Consider the following 17,160-nt stretch of genomic DNA (forward strand, 5'->3'; position numbering starts at 1 on the left):
GAGGACCGGACAACATGCCCTCCGATTTGACACACTGAACTCTGTCTGCAAAGTAGTTGGTGAACCAGGCAAGGCAGTCATTAGAAAAACCGAGGCTACTGAGTCTGCCGATAAGAATATGGTGATTAACAGAGTCGAAAGCCTTGGCCAGGTCGATGAAGACGGCTGCACAGTACTGTCATTTATCAATGGCGGTTATGATATCGTTTAGTACCTTGAGCGTGACTGAGGTGCACCCGTGACCGGCTCGGAAACCAGATTACACAGCGGAGAAGGTACGGTGGAATTCGAGATGGTCAGTGATCTGTTTGTTGACTAGGCTTTCGAAGACCTTAGATAGGCAGGGCAGGATGGATATGCGGACGACACACAGCTGTACATTTCAATGAAACACGGTGAAGCCCCAAAATTGCCTACCCTCGAAGCCTGTGTTTAAGACATAAGGAAGTGGATGGCGGCAAATGTTTTACTTTTAAACTCGAACAAAACTGAGATGCTAGTTCTTGGTCCCAAGAAACAAAGAGATCTGCTGTTGGGATCTGATAATTAATCTTGATGGTTGTACAGTCGTCTCAAATAAAACTCTGAAGGACTTCGGCGTTACTCTGGACCCTGATCTCTCTTCCGACGAACATATCAAGAATATTTCAAGGACAGCTTTTTTTCAAGGACACCGTCTCTTATGACCAAAAATAACTTCTAGACACCAGGACTGCAATTACTCACCACGGACTAGCAGAATTATTTTTTTCCTTTCATGACTCTGACGAGCCAGACACAAAGGATATACTGCTTCCTCGGGAAAAGGCTCGATCCCCGTGATCTGCGTGAAGAGGAGGCGGAGAATGAGGGGGTCAAAGGTCAGGCTGCCTTCTGAGAATTCTTAGGTGATCGAATAAACCCCCATTTCCTTCCATTCTGCAAGCACACGTGCAATCTTAGGAGAATAAAATCGCTGAGTTACGCAGAAGATTAAACTACCAACGGGACATTAAAAACTAACATCTTATGCTTCACGGAGCTGTGGCTGAACAATGACAATATCAACATACAGCTGGCTGGTTATACGATGTACTGGCAGGACAGAACAGTGGAGTCTGATAATACAAAGGGCAGCGGTATATGTATTTTTGTAAACAACAGCTTGTGCACGATATCTAAGGAAGACTCAAGTTATTGCTCGCGTGAGGCAGAGTATCCCATGAAAAGCTGTAGACCACACTACCTACCGAGAGAGTTTTCATCTGTATTCTTTGTAGCGGTTTACATACCACCACAGTCAGGGGCTGGCACTAAGACAGCATTGAATGAGCTGTATTCCGCCATAGGCAAACAATAAACCGCTCACCCAGAGGCGGCGCTCCTAGTAGCCAGGGACATTAATGCAGGGAAACTGAAATCCATTTTACCAAATTTCTATCAGAATGTTAAAAGCGCAACTAGAGGAAAAAGATCTCTGGACCACCTATACTCCATACACACAGACGCATACAAAGCTCTCCCATGCCCTCCATTTGGCAAATCTGACCATAATTCTATCCTCTTGATTCCTGCTTACAAGCCAAAATTAAAGCAGGAAGCACCTGTGACTAGATTAATAAAAAAGTGGTCAGAGGAAGCAGATGCTAAGCTACAGGACTGTTTTGCTACCAAAAACTGGAATATATTCCGGGATTCCTCCGATGGCATTGAGGAGTACACCACAGTCATTGGCTTCATCAATAAGTGCATTGTCGTCCCCACAGTGACTGTACGTACATACCCCAACCAGAAACCATGGATTAAAGGCAGCATCGGCACTGAGCTAAAGGCTAGGGCTGCCGCTTTCAAGGAGCGGGACTCTAACCCGGAAGCTTATAAGAAATCCCGCTGTGCCCTCAGACGCACAATCAAACAGGCAAAACCATTACAGACTACAAAGTGTAGCACAGCCGAGAGCTGTGCTACAGATGAGATAAACTACTTCTATGCCTCGCTTCGAGGCAAATAACACTGAAACGCATGAGAGCACCAGCTGTTCCGGAAAACTGTGTGATCATGCTCTCCGCAGCCGATGTGAGTAAGACCTTTAAACAGGTTAACATTGACAAGTCCGCAGGGCCAGATGGATTACTAGGACGTGTACTGCGAGCATGCGCTGACCAACTGGCAAGTGTCTTAACTGACATGTTCAACCTCTCTCTGTCCGAGTCTGTAATACCAACATGTTTAGGTAGACCATCATAGTCCCTGTGCCCAAGAACACTAAGGTAACCTGCTTAAATGACTACTGACCCATAGCACTCACGTTTATAGACATAAAGTGCTTTGAAAGGCTGGCAATGGCTCACATCAACACCATCATATCAGAAACCTTAGTGCCAAGTCTCTGTCCAAGAGGCTTCTAAACAGATTCTACCCCCAAGCCATAAGACTCCTGAACATCTAGTCAAATGGCTACCCAGACTATTTGCAGTGCCACCCCCCCTCCTCTTTACACCAAGAGGATTCTGGCTTCTTAACCTCTCTGACCTGTAAGAGATATTTCTGAGAGCAGTGAAGCGGTAGGGTGGGTCAGTCCGGTGGTTGTTTGGTCAAAAAGGTTGTGGTGTAGTGTATTAACCTCTCTGGGATATGTGGGACGAGCTTCATTTGTTGGCACTCCAATATGTTCCATAAACATCACAAATGGTCCTTTTGTTCGATTAATTCCATCAATATATCCAAAATGTCAATTTATTTGGCGCGTTGGATCCAGAAAAACACCGGTTCCAACTTGCGCAACGTGACTACAAAATATCTCAAAAGTTAACTGTAAACTTTGCCAAAACATTTCAAACTACTTTTGCAATACAACTTTAGGTATTTGTTCACGTAAATAATCAATAAAATTGAAGACGGGATGATCTGTGTTCAATACAGGAGTAAAACAAACTGTAGCATGCTTTCTGGTCACGCGCCTCTTTCTAACAGTACACTTCAAGTGACCCTCGTTCAAGATGGCCGTACTTCTTCATTACCTAAATGAAAAACCTCAACCAATTTCTAAAGACTGTTGACATCCAGTGGAAACGATAGGAACTGCAAGAGGGTCCCTTAGAAATCTGGATACCCAATGAAAACTCATTGAAAAGAGAGTGACCTCAAAAAAATAAATCTGAGTGGTTTGTCCTCTGGGTTTCGCCTGCTAAATAACTTCTATTATACTCACAGACATGATTCAAACAGTTTTAGAACCTTCAGAGTGTTACCTATCCAAAATCTACTAATAATATGCATATCTTATTTTCTGGGGATGGGTAGCAGGCAGTTGAATTTGGGCATGCATTTCATCCAGACGTTAACATCTTCTACCCCGAGCCAAAAGCCATAAGCCTCCTGAACATCTAGTCGAATGGCTACCCAGACTATTTGCAGTGCCCCCCCCTCCCCACACCACTGCTACTCTCTGTGATCATCTATGCATAGTCACTTTAATAACTCTACCTACATGTACATACTACTTCAACTAATCTGTGCCCCCGCACATTGACTCTGTATCGGTACCTACTGTATATAGTCTCGCTATTGTTATTTTACCACTTGTTGTTCACCTATTGAAATTGAACTTCAGTTCATGAAAATAAATAGCTAGTCAGCAACTTAACCAATCACAGCCGGATGTGCAAAAACCTGGATTCAAACCATGCTCTAGACTGCTGTGTCCATGTGTGTGTGATAACTATTTAACTGTACTCGCTTTAAAGGCAGCTAAAATTGTAAATATTGGTTATCGATATCGTATTTTTTGAAAAGGAAAATATTGGATATCGGTATTGGGCAAAAATGTATCGGTGCACCACCAGTACATACCTACACGTACGCTACGATCACAAGACACATGCCTCCTTATTGTCCCTAGAATTTCTAACAGCTGGAGGCAGGATTTTCTCCTATAGAGCTCAATTTCTATGGAATGGTCTACCTAATCAAATCAAATTTTATTTGTCACATACACATGGTTAGCAGATGTTAATGCGAGTGTAGCGAAATGCTTGTGCTTCCAGTTCCGACAATGCAGTAATAACTAACAAGTAATCTATCTAACAATTCCAAAACTACTGTCTTATACACAGTGTAAGGGGTTAAAGAATATGTACATAAAGATCTGAATGAGTGATGGTGCAGAGCAGCATAGGCAAGATACAGTATATGGTATCGAGTACAGTATATACATATGAGATGAGTATGTAAACAAAGTGGCATAGTTAAAGTGGCTAGTGATACATGTATTACATAAGGATGCAGTAGATGATAGAGTACAGTATATACGTATACATATGAGATTAATAATGTAGGGTATGTAAACATTATATTAGGTAGCATTGTTTAAAGTGGCTAGTGATATATTTTACATCCTTTCCCATCAATTCCCATTATTGAAGTGGCTGGAGTTGAGTCAGTGTGTTGGCAGCAGCCACTCTATGTTTAACAGTCTGATGGCCTTGAGATAGAAGCTGTTTTTCAGTCTCTCGGTCCCAGCTTTGATGCACCTGTACTGACCTCGCCTTCTGGATGATAGCGGGGTGAACAGGCAGTGGCTCGGGTGGGTGTTGTCCTTGATGATCTTTATGGCCTTCCTGTAACATCGGGTGGTGTAGGTGTCCTGGAGGGCAGGTAGTTTGCCCCCGGTGATACGTTGTGCAGACCTCACTACCCTCTGGAGAGCCTTACGGTTGTGGGTGGAGCAGTTGCCGTACCAGGCGGTGATACAGCCCGCCAGGATGCTCTCGATTGTGCATCTGTAGAAGTTTGTGAGTGCTTTTGGTGACAAGCCAAATTTCTTCAGCCTCCTGAGGTTGAAGAGGCACTGCTGCGCCTTCTTCACGATGCGGTCTGTGTGAGTGGACCAATTCAGTTTGTCTGTGATGTGTATGCCGAGGAACTTAAAACTTACTACCCTCTCCACTACTGTTCCATCGATGTGGATAGGGGGGTGTTCCCTCTGCTGTTTCCTGAGGTCCACAATCATCTCCTTAGTTTTGTTGACGTTGAGTGTGAGGTTATTGTCCTGACACCACACTCCGAGGGCCCTCACCTCACCTCCTCCCTGTAGGCCGTCTCGTCGTTGTTGATAGATAGTGATAGAGACATACCCCAAGCGACTTACAGCTGTAATCGCAGCAAAAGGTGGCGCTACAAAGTATTAACTTAAGGGGGCTGAATAATTTTGCACGCCCAATTTTTCAGTTTTTGATTTGTTAAAAAAGTTTGAAATATCCAATAAATGTCGTTCCACTTCATGATTGTGTCCCACTTGTTGTTGATTCTTCACAAAAAAATACAGTTTTATATCTTTATGTTTGAAGCCTGAAATGTGGCAAAAGGTCGCAAAGTTCAAGGGGGCCGAATACTTTCGCAAGGCACTGTACATCTCCCTCACTAACTTTAAATGTCAGCTGTCAGAGCATCTTACCGATCGCTACAGCTGTACAAAGCCCCTGTAAATAGCCCATTCAACCAACTACCTACCTCATCCCCATATTTGTTTTTCTGCTCTTTTGCACACCAGTATGTCTACTTGCACATCCTCATCTGCACATATATCACTCCAGTGTAAATTGCTAAATTGTAATTATTTTGCCACTATTGGTCTATTTATTGCCTTACCTCCTTACTTCATTTGCACACACTGTGTACAGATTTTACTATTGTGTTTTTGACTAAGTTTGTTTATCACATGTGTAACTCGTTGTTTTTGTCACACTGCTTTGCTTTATCTTGACCAGGTCACAGATGTAAATGAGAACTTGTTCACAACTAGCCCACCTGGGTTAAATAAAGTGAACTAAAAAAATAAAAAAATAAAATTAAAATAATTCTCTCCCTCCCTCCCCTCCCGGAGGACCTGCGCCCTAGCATCATGCCTCAGGACTATCTGGCCTGATGACTTTTAGCTGTCCCCAGTCCACTTGGTTGTGCTGCTGCTCCAGTTTCAACTGTTCTGCCTGCGGCTATGGAACACTGACCTGTTCACCAGACGTGCTACCGAGTCCCGGGGTGCTGTTTCCGACTTTCTCGCTCTACTGCACCTGCTGTCTCGATCTCTTGAATGCTCGGATATGAAAAGCCAACTGACACTTACTCCTAAGGTACTGACCGGTTGCAGCCTCTACAACCACTGATTATTATTTGACCCTGCTGGTCATCTATGAACATTTGAACATCTTGAAGAACAATCTGGCCTTAATGGCCATGTACTCCTATAATTTCCACCTGGCACAGCCAGAAGATGACTGGCCACACCTCAAAGCCTGGTTCCTCTCTAGGTTTCTTCCTAGGTTCCTGCCTTCCTAGGGAGTGATCCCTAGCCACCATGCTTCTACATATGCATTGCTTGCTGTTTGGGGTTTTAGGCTGGGTTTCTGTATAGCACTTTGTGGCATCTGCTGATGTAAAAAAAAGGCTTTATAAATACATTTGATTGATTGATAGGAAACCCATACAAAGTGGGTCTGCTGCTTTGTCCCCTATCATAGAGACTGAGCATATACAATTGAATTCGGAAGTTTACATACACTTAGGTTGGAGACGTTAAAACTTGTTTTTCAACCACTCCATACATTTCTTGTTAATTAACAAACTATAGTTTTGGCAAGTCGGCTAGGACATCTTTGTGCATGACACAAGTAATGTTTCCAACAATTGTTTACAGAAGGGATTATTTCACTGTATCACAATCCCAGTGGGTCAGAAGTTTACATACACTAAGTTGACTGTGCCTTTAAACAGCTTGGAAATGCCCAGAAAATTGTGTCATGGCTTTAGAAGCTTCTGTTAGGCTAATTGACATCATTTGAGTCAATTGGAGGTGTACTTGTGGATGTATTTCAAGGCCTACCTTCAAACTCAGTGCCTCTTTGCTTGACATCATGGGAAAATCAAATCACAAAACAACAGCAAAGGACCTTGTGAAGATGCTGGGGGAAACAGGTACAAAAGTATCTATATCCACAGTAAAACAAGTCCTATATCGACATAACATGAAAGGCCGCTCAGCAAGGAAGAAGCCACTGCTCCAAAACCGCCATAAAAAAGACAGACTACGGTTTGCAACTGCACAGGGGGACAAATATTGTACTTTTTGGAGAAATGTCCTCTGATCTGATGAAACAAAAATAGAACTGTTAGGCCATAATGACCATCGTTATGTTTGGAGGGAAAAGGAGGATGCTTGCAAGCCAAAGAACACCATCCCAACCGAGATGCACAGGGGTGGCAGCATCATGTTGTGAGGGTGCTTTGCTGCAGGAGGGACCTTAAGCACTTCAAAATAGATGGCATCATGAGCAAAGAAAATTATGTGGATATATTGAAGCAACATCTCAAGACATCAGTCTGGAAGTTAAAGCTTGGTCGCAAATGGGTCTTCCAAATGGACAATGACCCCAAGCATACTTCCAAAGTTGTGGCAAAATGGCTTAAGGACAACAAAGTCAAGGTATTGGAGTAGCCATCACAAAGCACTGACTTCAATCCTATAGAAAAGTTGTGGGTAGAACTGAAAAAGCGTGTGCGAGCAAGGAGGCCTACAAACCTGACTCAGTTACACCAGCTCTGTCAGGAGAAATGGGCCAAAATTCATCCAACTTATTGTGGGAAGCTTGTGGAAGGCTACCTGAAATGTTTGACCCAAGTTAAACAATTTAAAGGCAATGCTACCAAATACTAATTGAGTGTAGGTAAACTTATGAACCATGAAAGAAATAAAAGCTGAAATAAATAATTTTCTCTACTATTATTCTGACATTTCACATTCTTAAAATAAAGTGGTGATCCTAACTGACCTAAGACATGGCATTTTTACTCGGATTAAATGTCAGCAATTGTGAAAAACTGAGTTTAAATATATTTGGCTAAGGTGCATGTAAACTTCCGACTTCAACTGTACAGGGCTACCTGCCTTTTTACTGTAAAGTACTGCTAGCAGTAGTATTTGTAGTACTTGGAATGCAGAAAGTGCTTTGTTTTACCTTGTCAAAGAGAAGTATAAAACTACAACACATAACTATAATAGACATACAGAGACAGAGCACTATAGTGGAACTTTCCACTTACCTCACTGACATTATCATACTGTTGTTCATTTTCAGCTGCACCAGCTTGGGCAAGTAGGCACCTGCAAGATGATAAGATAGAGAGACGTTCCTCACACGTCACAGAGGGCCAATGACTTGATTTGATTGGGTCTTAGATGGCTGGCTCCCTCCCAGCCATGCCTCAACAGGCCTATAAACTCCATTCATTAGCAGAGAGATTGAGAGTGAGATGGACTCTGCAGCTAGTGCACAAGCCAGACGCACGTGATTCACCCCTGTGCAGACAAACTTCAGTCATGCCTGCACACGTTGTGCAACTGAGGTTTTCCTAAGGACATAGGTGAGAATGATGGTGCGGTTCTTTCTGGCCTTATCTTTTAAACCAGTGAGAAGAGAGAGGGAGGGAGTTGTGCCCAGTGAGAGAGCTTTGGTACAGTACAAACCTGAGGGTGAATTTGGCATGTTCTGTTTTGTGTGTCACACAGCTACAGTGTTTATTGTCTGGTCTTTATCTGTGACTGACGAGAAACCATGCATGTATAGATTGTGACGGTCTTCATGTATCTATGCTATAAGTCATTACATGAACTCATCAAGTGTGAGTCGATCAACCCTGTACATTTCCACATTTGCAGTAGGTGTGGCATAACACCGACTTCGTGTTTGATTAAAAATGAGGATTCACATACAGTACTATTGATATAGACTTCATATACAGTACATAGTCCCCTATAAATTCAAATACTGCAAGCAAAAATATGTATATATCTATTTGTAATATAATACAAATACAGTATGGGCCTACACATGTAGTGGACTGAAAGGGTAGTGCATGCTGCTTGACCAGTGATTGTCTCTCACCAAAGTTGCCCAGAGTGCTCTCCTGAGTGTCCACACACATTTCCAGGGAAGTGACCTGAACTAGGTCTTCTGTTCCCGACAAGGCTTTCTGTGGGGTTAGAGAGAAATATGTCATGGTCTTTATCAAATTGATTCTCTTAGCCGACATTATGTAACAGCACACTGGTTGAATTAATGTTGTTTCAACGTAATTTGTGATGTGGAATCTACGTGGAAAGCATTTCGATTTGCAAAAAATTATCAACCAGTACTGTTTATCTAATTTCAACCAGTGTTGCAAACATTGAAATTAGTATAAAACTTAACTTAAATACAATGACTTAACCTGACTAACAGGTTGTTACATCAATCTAATTTCAACATAGTCACCAGAACTATGTATACATTAAAAGTGCATAGAAAATTCCATGTAGAAAAGTAAACAACATTTTTCATCCTATATACAATATACTTTATATTGGGTGGTTTAATTTACGTAGAATTTCATATGATTATTTTTATATTTACCTTGTTTCAATGTTGATAGTAAAATGATATGTTTGAATCAACATTATTGTTTCAACGTCATGCCATCAACCTAAATAAAAGAGGTGTATTGAAACAATTTGAAGCCACAGTCAAACGATTCCTGACTGAACAGTGACTTGTGCTGGTTTATGAGGGATAATGAACTTCATTGAAAACTAGTCTTCCATCCAGATGCCTACCTCTTAAGTATAACCTGGTCTCAGTGCCTTTTTGTATTATTCTGTACGTAAATCTGGAACACTCGTTTTAGCAAAATATGCTACTTTTCGTATGGTATGTATTAAAATTGGGGATGTCCATTATGCATTTGCATGATACAGTATTATACGAATTCTAGCTAGCTGGCTAACGTTAGCTACGCAAGGGATTAGGTTAGGGTTAAGTTTAGGAGTTACAGTACATTCGGAAAGTATTTAGACCCCTTGACTTTTTGCACATTTTGTTACGTTGCAGACCTTATTCTAAAATTGATTAAATAGTTTTTTCCCCTCATCAGTCTACAGACAATACCCCACAATGACAAAGCAAAAACAGGTTTTTAGAATTTTTGGTAAATGTATATAAACAAAACTGAAATATTAAATTTACATAAGTAAGCATTTGTAAAGTGTCTGAATACTTACAAGCCCTTAACCAACAATGAAGTGAAGAAAAACATACTTAAAATAACAAATAATTAAAGAGCAGCAGGTAAATAACAATAGCGAGGCTATATACAGGGGGTATCGGTACAGTCATTGTGCAAGGGCACCGGTTAGTCGAGGTAATTGAGGTAATATGTACACGTAGGTAGAGTTATTAAAATGACTATGCAAGAAAAAGTATGGCAAGAAAAGTATGTGAACCCTTTGGAAATACCTGGATTTCTGCATAAATTAGTCATAAAAGTTTTGCTGATCTTCATCTAGGTCACATCAACAGACAAGCAGTCTGCTTATACTAATAACACACAAACAATATGTTTAATTGTCTTTATTGAACAGACTGTGTAAACATTCACAGTGCAAGGTGGAAAAAAATATGTGAACCCTTGGATTTAATAACTGGTTGACCCTCCTTTGGCAGCAATAACCATTTTCTGTAGCTGTGGATCAGACCTGCACAGCGGTCAGGAGGAATTTTGGACTATTCCTCTTCAAAAAAACTGTTTCAGATCAGCAATATATCAGCAATATTCTTGGGATGTCTGTTGTGAACTGCTCTCGAGGTCATGCCATAGCATCTCAATCGGGTTGAGGTCAGGACTCAGACTCCAGAAGGCGTATTTTCTTCTGTTGAATCCATTCTCTTGTTGATTTACTTATGTGTTTTGGGTCATTGTCCTGTTGCATCACCCAACTTCTGTTGAGCTTCAATTGGCGGACAGAGAGCCTAACATTCTGCAAAATGTCTTGATAAACTTGGGAATTCATTTTTCTGTCAATGAGAGCAAGCTGTCCAGGCCCTGAGGCAGCAAAGCAGCTACAAACCATGATGCTCCCTCCACCATACTTTACAGTTGGGATGAGGTTTTGATGTTGGTGTGCTGTGCCTTTTTTCCCCTACACATAGTGTTGTGTGTTCCTTCCAAACAACTCAACTGTCGTTTTATCTGTCCACAGAATATATTTTGCCAGTAGCGCTGTTGAACATCCAGGTGCACTTTTTCAAACTTCAGATGTGCAGCAATGTGTATTTTGGACAGCAGTGGCTTCTTCCGTGGTGTCCTCCCATGAACACCATTCTTTTTAAGTGTTTTACGTATCGTAGACTCATCAACAAAGATGCTAGCATGTTCCAGATATTTCTGTAAGTCTTTAGCTGACACTCTAGGATTTTTCTTCACCTCATTGACCATTCTGCGCTGTGCTCTAGCAGTCATCTTTGCAGGACAGCCACTCCTAGGGAGAGTAGCAACAGTACTGTACTTTCTCTATTTATAGACAATTTGTCCTACCGTGGACGATGAACATAAAGGCGTTAAGAAATACTTTTGTAACCATTTCCAGCTTTATGCAAGTCAACAATTCTTAGTCTTAGGTCTTCTAAGATCTCTTTTGTTTGAGGCATGGTTCACACCAGGCAATGCTTCTTGTGAATAGTACTCACAATTTAGTGTTTTTTATAGGGCAAGGCAGCTCTAACCAACATCTCCAATCTCATCTCATTGATTGGACTCCATGTTGACTCCTGACTCCAATGAGCTTTTGGACAAGTCATTAGCATAGAGGTTCACATACTTTCTTCAACCAACACTGTGAATGGTTAAATAATGATGTATTCAATATAGGCAAGAAAAATACAATTTGTGTGTTATTAGTTTAAGCACACTATGTTTGTCTGTTGTTGTGACTTTGTTGAAGATCAGATCAAATTTGACAACCAATTTATGCAGTAATCCAGGTAATTCTAAAGGGTTCACACACTCTTTCTTGCCACTATAGATAATAAACAGAGAGTAGCAACAGTGTAAAAGAGGGGGGGGGGTGGCAATGCAGACTATGTAGTTCATAGTCTGGGTAGCCATTTGACTAGATGTCTTATGGCTTGGGGGTAGAAGCTGTTTAGAAGCCTCTTGGACCTAGACTTGGCACACCGATACCGCTTACCCTGCGGCAGCAGAGAGAACAGTCTATGACCATAGTGCCTTGAGTCTTCGACAATTTTTAGCACCTTCCTCGGACATCGCCTGGTATAGAGGTCCTGGATGGCAGGAAGCTTGGCCCCAGTGATGTACTGGGCCGTACGCACTACCCTCTGTAGTGCCTTGTGGTCGGAGACCGAGCAGTTGCCATACCAGGCAGTGATGCAACCAGTCAGATTGCTCTCGATGGTGCAGCTGTCAAACCTTTTGAGGATCTGAGGACCCATGCCAAATCTTTTCAGTCTCCTGAGGGAGAATAGGTTTTGTCTTGCCTTCTTCACGACTGTCTTGGTGTGCTTGGATCATGTTAGTTTGTTAGTGATGTGGACACCAAGGAACTTGAAGCTCTCAACCTGCTCCACTACAGCCCCGTCGATGAGAATGGGGGCGTGTTCAGTCCTCCTTTTCCTGTAGTCCACAATCATCTCTTTTGTCTTGATCATGTTGAGGGAGAGGTTGTTGTCCTGGAACCACATGGCCAGGTCTCTGACCTCCTCCCAATAGGCTGTCTCGTCATTGTCAGTGATCAGGCATACCACTGTTGTATCATCAGCTAACTTAATGATGGTGTTGGTGTCGTGCCTGGCCATGTGTGAGTTAACAGGGAGTACAGGAGGGGACTAAGCACGCACCTGAGGAGCCCCCGTGTTGAGGATCAGCGTGGTGGATGTGTTGTTACCAACCCTTACCACCTGGGGCATGCCCGTCAGGAAGTCCAGGATCCAGTTGCAGAGGGAGGTGTTTAGTCACAGGGTCCTTAGCTTAGCGATGAGCTTTGAGGGCACTCTGGTGTTGAACGCTGCACTGTCGTCAATGAATAACGTTTTCACATAGGTGTTCTTTTTGTCCAGGTGTGAAAGGGCAGTGTGGAGTGCAAGAGATTGCATCATCTGTGGATCTGTTTGGGTGGTATGCTAATTGGAGTGGGTCTAGGTTTTATGGTGGTCTGCTTGAAACATGTTTGTAATACCGACTCAGACAGAGAGAGGTTGAAAATGTCAGTGAAGACACTTGCTAGTTGGTCAGCTCATGCTCGGAGTACACGTCCTAGTAATCCTTCTGGTCCTGCGGACTTGTGAATATTCAGGCTCCCGAGTGGCACAGCGGTCTAAGCGGTCTAAGGCACTGCATCTCAGTGTTTGAGGCGTCACTACAGACACACTGGTTCGAATCAAGGCTGTATCACAACCGGCCATGATTGGGAGTCCCATAGGGCGGTGCACAATTGGCCCAGCGCCGTCTGGGTTTGCCAGTGTAGGCTGTCATTGTAAATAAGTATTTGTTCTTAACTGATTTGCCAAGATAAATAAAGGTTTTTTAAAAAGTATACTTGTTTAACAGGTCTTATTCACATCGGCTACAGAGAGCGTGATCACACAGTTGTCCGGATCAGCTGATGCTCTCATGCATGCTTCATTGTTACTTACCTCGAAGCGAGCATAGAAGTAATTTAGCTGAATTGAAGCTTGGCCTGTTTGATGGTTTTCTGGAGGGCATAGCGGAATATCTTAGAAGCTTCCGGGTTGGAGTCCCGCTCCTTGAAAGCGGCAGCTCTAGCCTTTAGCTCAGTGCGCATGTTGCCTGTAATCCATGGCTTCTGGTTGGGGTATGTACGTACTGTCACTGTGGGGACGACGTCATTGATGCACTTATTGATGAAGTCAGTGACTGATGTGGTGTACTCAATGCCATCGGAGGAATCCCAAAACATATTCCAGTCTGTGCTAGCAAAACAGTCCCGTAGCTTCGCATCTGCTTCATCTGACCACATTCTTATTGACTGAGTCACTGGTGCTTCTTGCTTTAGTTTTTGATGTTTGTAAGCAGGAATCAGGAGGATAGAAATATAGTCCGATTTTCCAACTGGAGGGCGAAGGAGAGCTTTGTACAGGTCTCTGTGTGTGGAGTAAAGGTGGTCTAGTGTTTTTTCCCCTCTGGTTACACATGCTGGTAGAAATTAGGTAAAACAGACTTAAGTTTTCCTGCATTAAATGTCCCCGGCCACCTCTGGTTGAGCGTTTCCCTGTTTACTTATGGCCGTATACAGCTCATTGAGTGCGGTGCCAGCATCGGTTTGTGGTGGTATGTAGACAGCTACGAAAAATACAGATAATTTATCTTGGTAGATAGAGTATCTCAAGTGAGCAAAACCTTGAGACTTCCTTAGATTTCATGCACCAGCTGTTTTTTGCAAATATACATAGACCGCCACCCCTTGTCTTACCAGAGGCCGCTGTTCTATCCTACCGAAAAAGCTTAAAACCCACCAGCTATATATTATTCATGTCGTTGTTCAGCCACAACTTGGTGAAACACAAGATATCACAGTTTTTATGTCCCTTTGGTAGGATATACGTGATCGTATTTCGTCTATTTTATTATCAATGATTTTACGTTGGAAAATAGGACCGATGGTAAAGGTAGATTACCTTCTCTGCGACGGATCCTATCAAGGCACCCTGATCTTCGTTCACGATACCTCCGTCTCTTTCTTCTGCAAATTACGGGGATGAGGACCTTGTCGGGCGTCTGAAGTAAATCCTTCCCGTCCGACTCGTTGAAGAAAAAGTATTCCTCCAGTATGGGGTGAGTAATCGCTGTCCTGATATCTAGAAGCTCTTTTCTGTCATAAGACACGGTGGCAGAAACATTATATACAAAATAACGTGAAAAAACATACACAATAGCAATTGGTTACGGGATCGTAAAACGGCAGCAATCTCCTTCGGCGACATTGCTTGATCTGGGGGCTTCTTGGGTTTGACGCTACAAATTTAGCACACCTGTATTTGGGGAGTTTCTCCCATTCTTCTCTGCACATCCTGTCCAGCTCTGTCAGGTTGGATGGGGAATGTCGCTGCACAGCTATTTTCAGGTATCTCCAGAGATGTTCAAGTCCGGACTCTGGCTGGGCCACTCAAGGACATTCAGAGACTTGTCTGGAAGCAACTCCTGCATTGTCTTGGCTGTGTGCTTAGGGTCGTTGTCTTGTTGGAAGGTGAACCTTGGCCCCAGTCTGAGGTCCTGAGTGTTCTGGGGCAGGTTTTCATCAAAGACAATTCTGTACTTTGCTCTGTTCATCTTTCCCTCAATACTGACTAGTCGCCCAGTCCCTGCCGCTGACAAACATCCACCACCATGCTTCACCGCAGGAATGGTGCCAGGTTTCCTCCAGACGTGACGCTTGGCATTTAGGCCAGAGTTAGTTCTTGGTTTCATCAGACCAGAGAATCTTGTTTCTCATGGTCTGAGAATCCTTTTGGTGCTTTTTGGTAAACTCCAAGCAGGCTGTCATGTGCCTTTTACTGAGGAGTGGTTTCTGTCTCGCCACTGATTGGTGGAGTGCTGAAGAGACGGTTTTCATTCTGGAAGTTTCTCCCATCTCCACAGAGGAACTCTGGAGCTCTGTCAGAGTGACCATCAGGTCCTTGGTCACCTCCCTGACCAAGGCCCTTCTCCTCTTGTTCAGTTTGGCCAGGCAGCCAGCTCTAGAAATAGTCTTGGTGGGGGAAGGATTTAGCTAAAAGGGTTAGGGGAAGTGTTAGCTAACATGGTCAGTCGTTGCAAAATAGCTTTAAAAAAAGTAGCAAGTAGTTGGAAAGTTGATAATTAGCTAAAGTTGATGAGATTTGAACTCACAACCTTTGGAAACAAGCTGGGCTATCATGTCAACACATTTAGACATTGATCAGCTTTCATACTCATTTTGGTAGACCAGCTAAATAACATTAAATATTTGAAAGTAACTAACTTTCCGTAACAAGCTGTCTGTGAATGTAAATTCAGAGGGAAGTTGGGTTTATGTAGGCAACATTGACATCCGTTTCGCCCAAATGACACCATTTCAAAGAGTAGCTAGGTATACTATCATTCATTCATGGTTGATTGTATCTTTAGAAGTAATTATCATTAGACATATAAATAGGATGCCAAATTAATGATATTAATAAACATTCACCTTTGGATATTGTATTTTATATGAAGGATGGTTAGTTGACTTCAAATGTAATCTACAAGTTAATAATTAAGAATAGGACTAAATCAAACTTATTTCAAGCGCATTATTATTGCTATTCTTTAACTTCGATTTTTGGTTGAGAAGGAGTCATGAATCCATCTTATCAATCAAACGGATATTGAATTGTGAACGCAACCAAATATCAACGTTTCATGCTTGGATAATATATTTATATATACACTACCGTTCAAAAGTTTGGGGTCACTTAGAAATGTCCTCGTTTTTGAAAGAAAAACACTTTCTGTCCATTAAAATAACGTAAAATTGATTAGAAATACAGTGTAGACATTGTTAATGTTGTAAATGACTATTGAATCTGGAAGCGGCTGATTTTGAATTGAATATCTACATAGGCGTACAGAGTTCCATTATCAGCAACCATCACTCTTGTGTTCCAATGGTGGTTGTGTTAGCTAATTCAAGTTTATCATTTTAAAATGATAATTGATCATTAGAAAACCCTTTTGCAATTATGTTAGCACAGCTTTAAACTGTTGTTCTGATTAAAGAAGCAATAAAATTGGCCTTCTTTAGACTAGTTGAGTGTCTGGAGCATCAGCATTTGTGGGTTTGATTACAGGAAACAAAGAACTTTCTTCTGAAACTTGTCAGTCTATTCTTGTTCTGGCATTTGTGGGTTTGATTACAGGAAACAAAGAACTTTCTTCTGAAACTTGTCAGTCTATTCTTGTTCTGAGAAATGAAGGCTTTTCCATGCGAGAAATTGCCAAGTAACTAAAGATCTCGTACAACGTTGTGTACTACTCCCTTCACAGAACAGCGCAAACTGGCCCTGACCAGAATAGAAAGAGTGGGAGGCCCCGGTGCACAACTGAGGAAGAGGAGAAGTAAATTAGAGTATCTAGTTTGTGAAACAGACACCTCACAAGTCCTCAACTGGCAGATTCATTAAATAGTACCCACAAAACACCAGTCTCAACGCCAACAGTGAAGAGGCGACTCTGGGATGCTGGCCTTCTTGACCGAGTTGCAAAGAAAAAGCTCAGACTCAGACTGTCAATAAAAATAATAAATTAAAATGGGCAAAAGAACACAGACACTGGACAGAGGAA

At 42.2% G+C, this 17,160-nt stretch overlaps 1 protein-coding gene across 6 annotated transcripts in view; it reads right to left on the bottom strand.

The window, feature by feature from the left end:
* lrrc56 (leucine rich repeat containing 56) overlaps nucleotides 1-17,160 on the bottom strand; it is a 44,878-nt gene that overhangs the window by 21,195 nt on the left and 6,523 nt on the right. For 4 of the 6 annotated variants that reach the window (XM_064929751.1, XM_064929750.1, XM_064929748.1 and 1 more), the window contains exons 3-4: nucleotides 8,919-9,006; nucleotides 8,077-8,137 (exon numbers count right to left, since the gene is read on the bottom strand). In XM_064929751.1, coding sequence (XP_064785823.1) covers nucleotides 8,077-8,137; nucleotides 8,919-9,006 — 149 coding nt within the window. Of the gene's footprint in view, nucleotides 1-726; nucleotides 824-7,555; nucleotides 7,637-8,076; nucleotides 8,138-8,918; nucleotides 9,007-17,160 lie in introns of those variants that run through there. The other 2 variants (XM_064929753.1, XM_064929752.1) reach the window with 2 other exon arrangements.

The sequence above is a fragment of the Oncorhynchus masou genome, chromosome 22, assembly GCF_036934945.1.
Source record: "Oncorhynchus masou masou isolate Uvic2021 chromosome 22, UVic_Omas_1.1, whole genome shotgun sequence".
Classification (NCBI taxonomy): domain Eukaryota; kingdom Metazoa; phylum Chordata; class Actinopteri; order Salmoniformes; family Salmonidae; genus Oncorhynchus; species Oncorhynchus masou.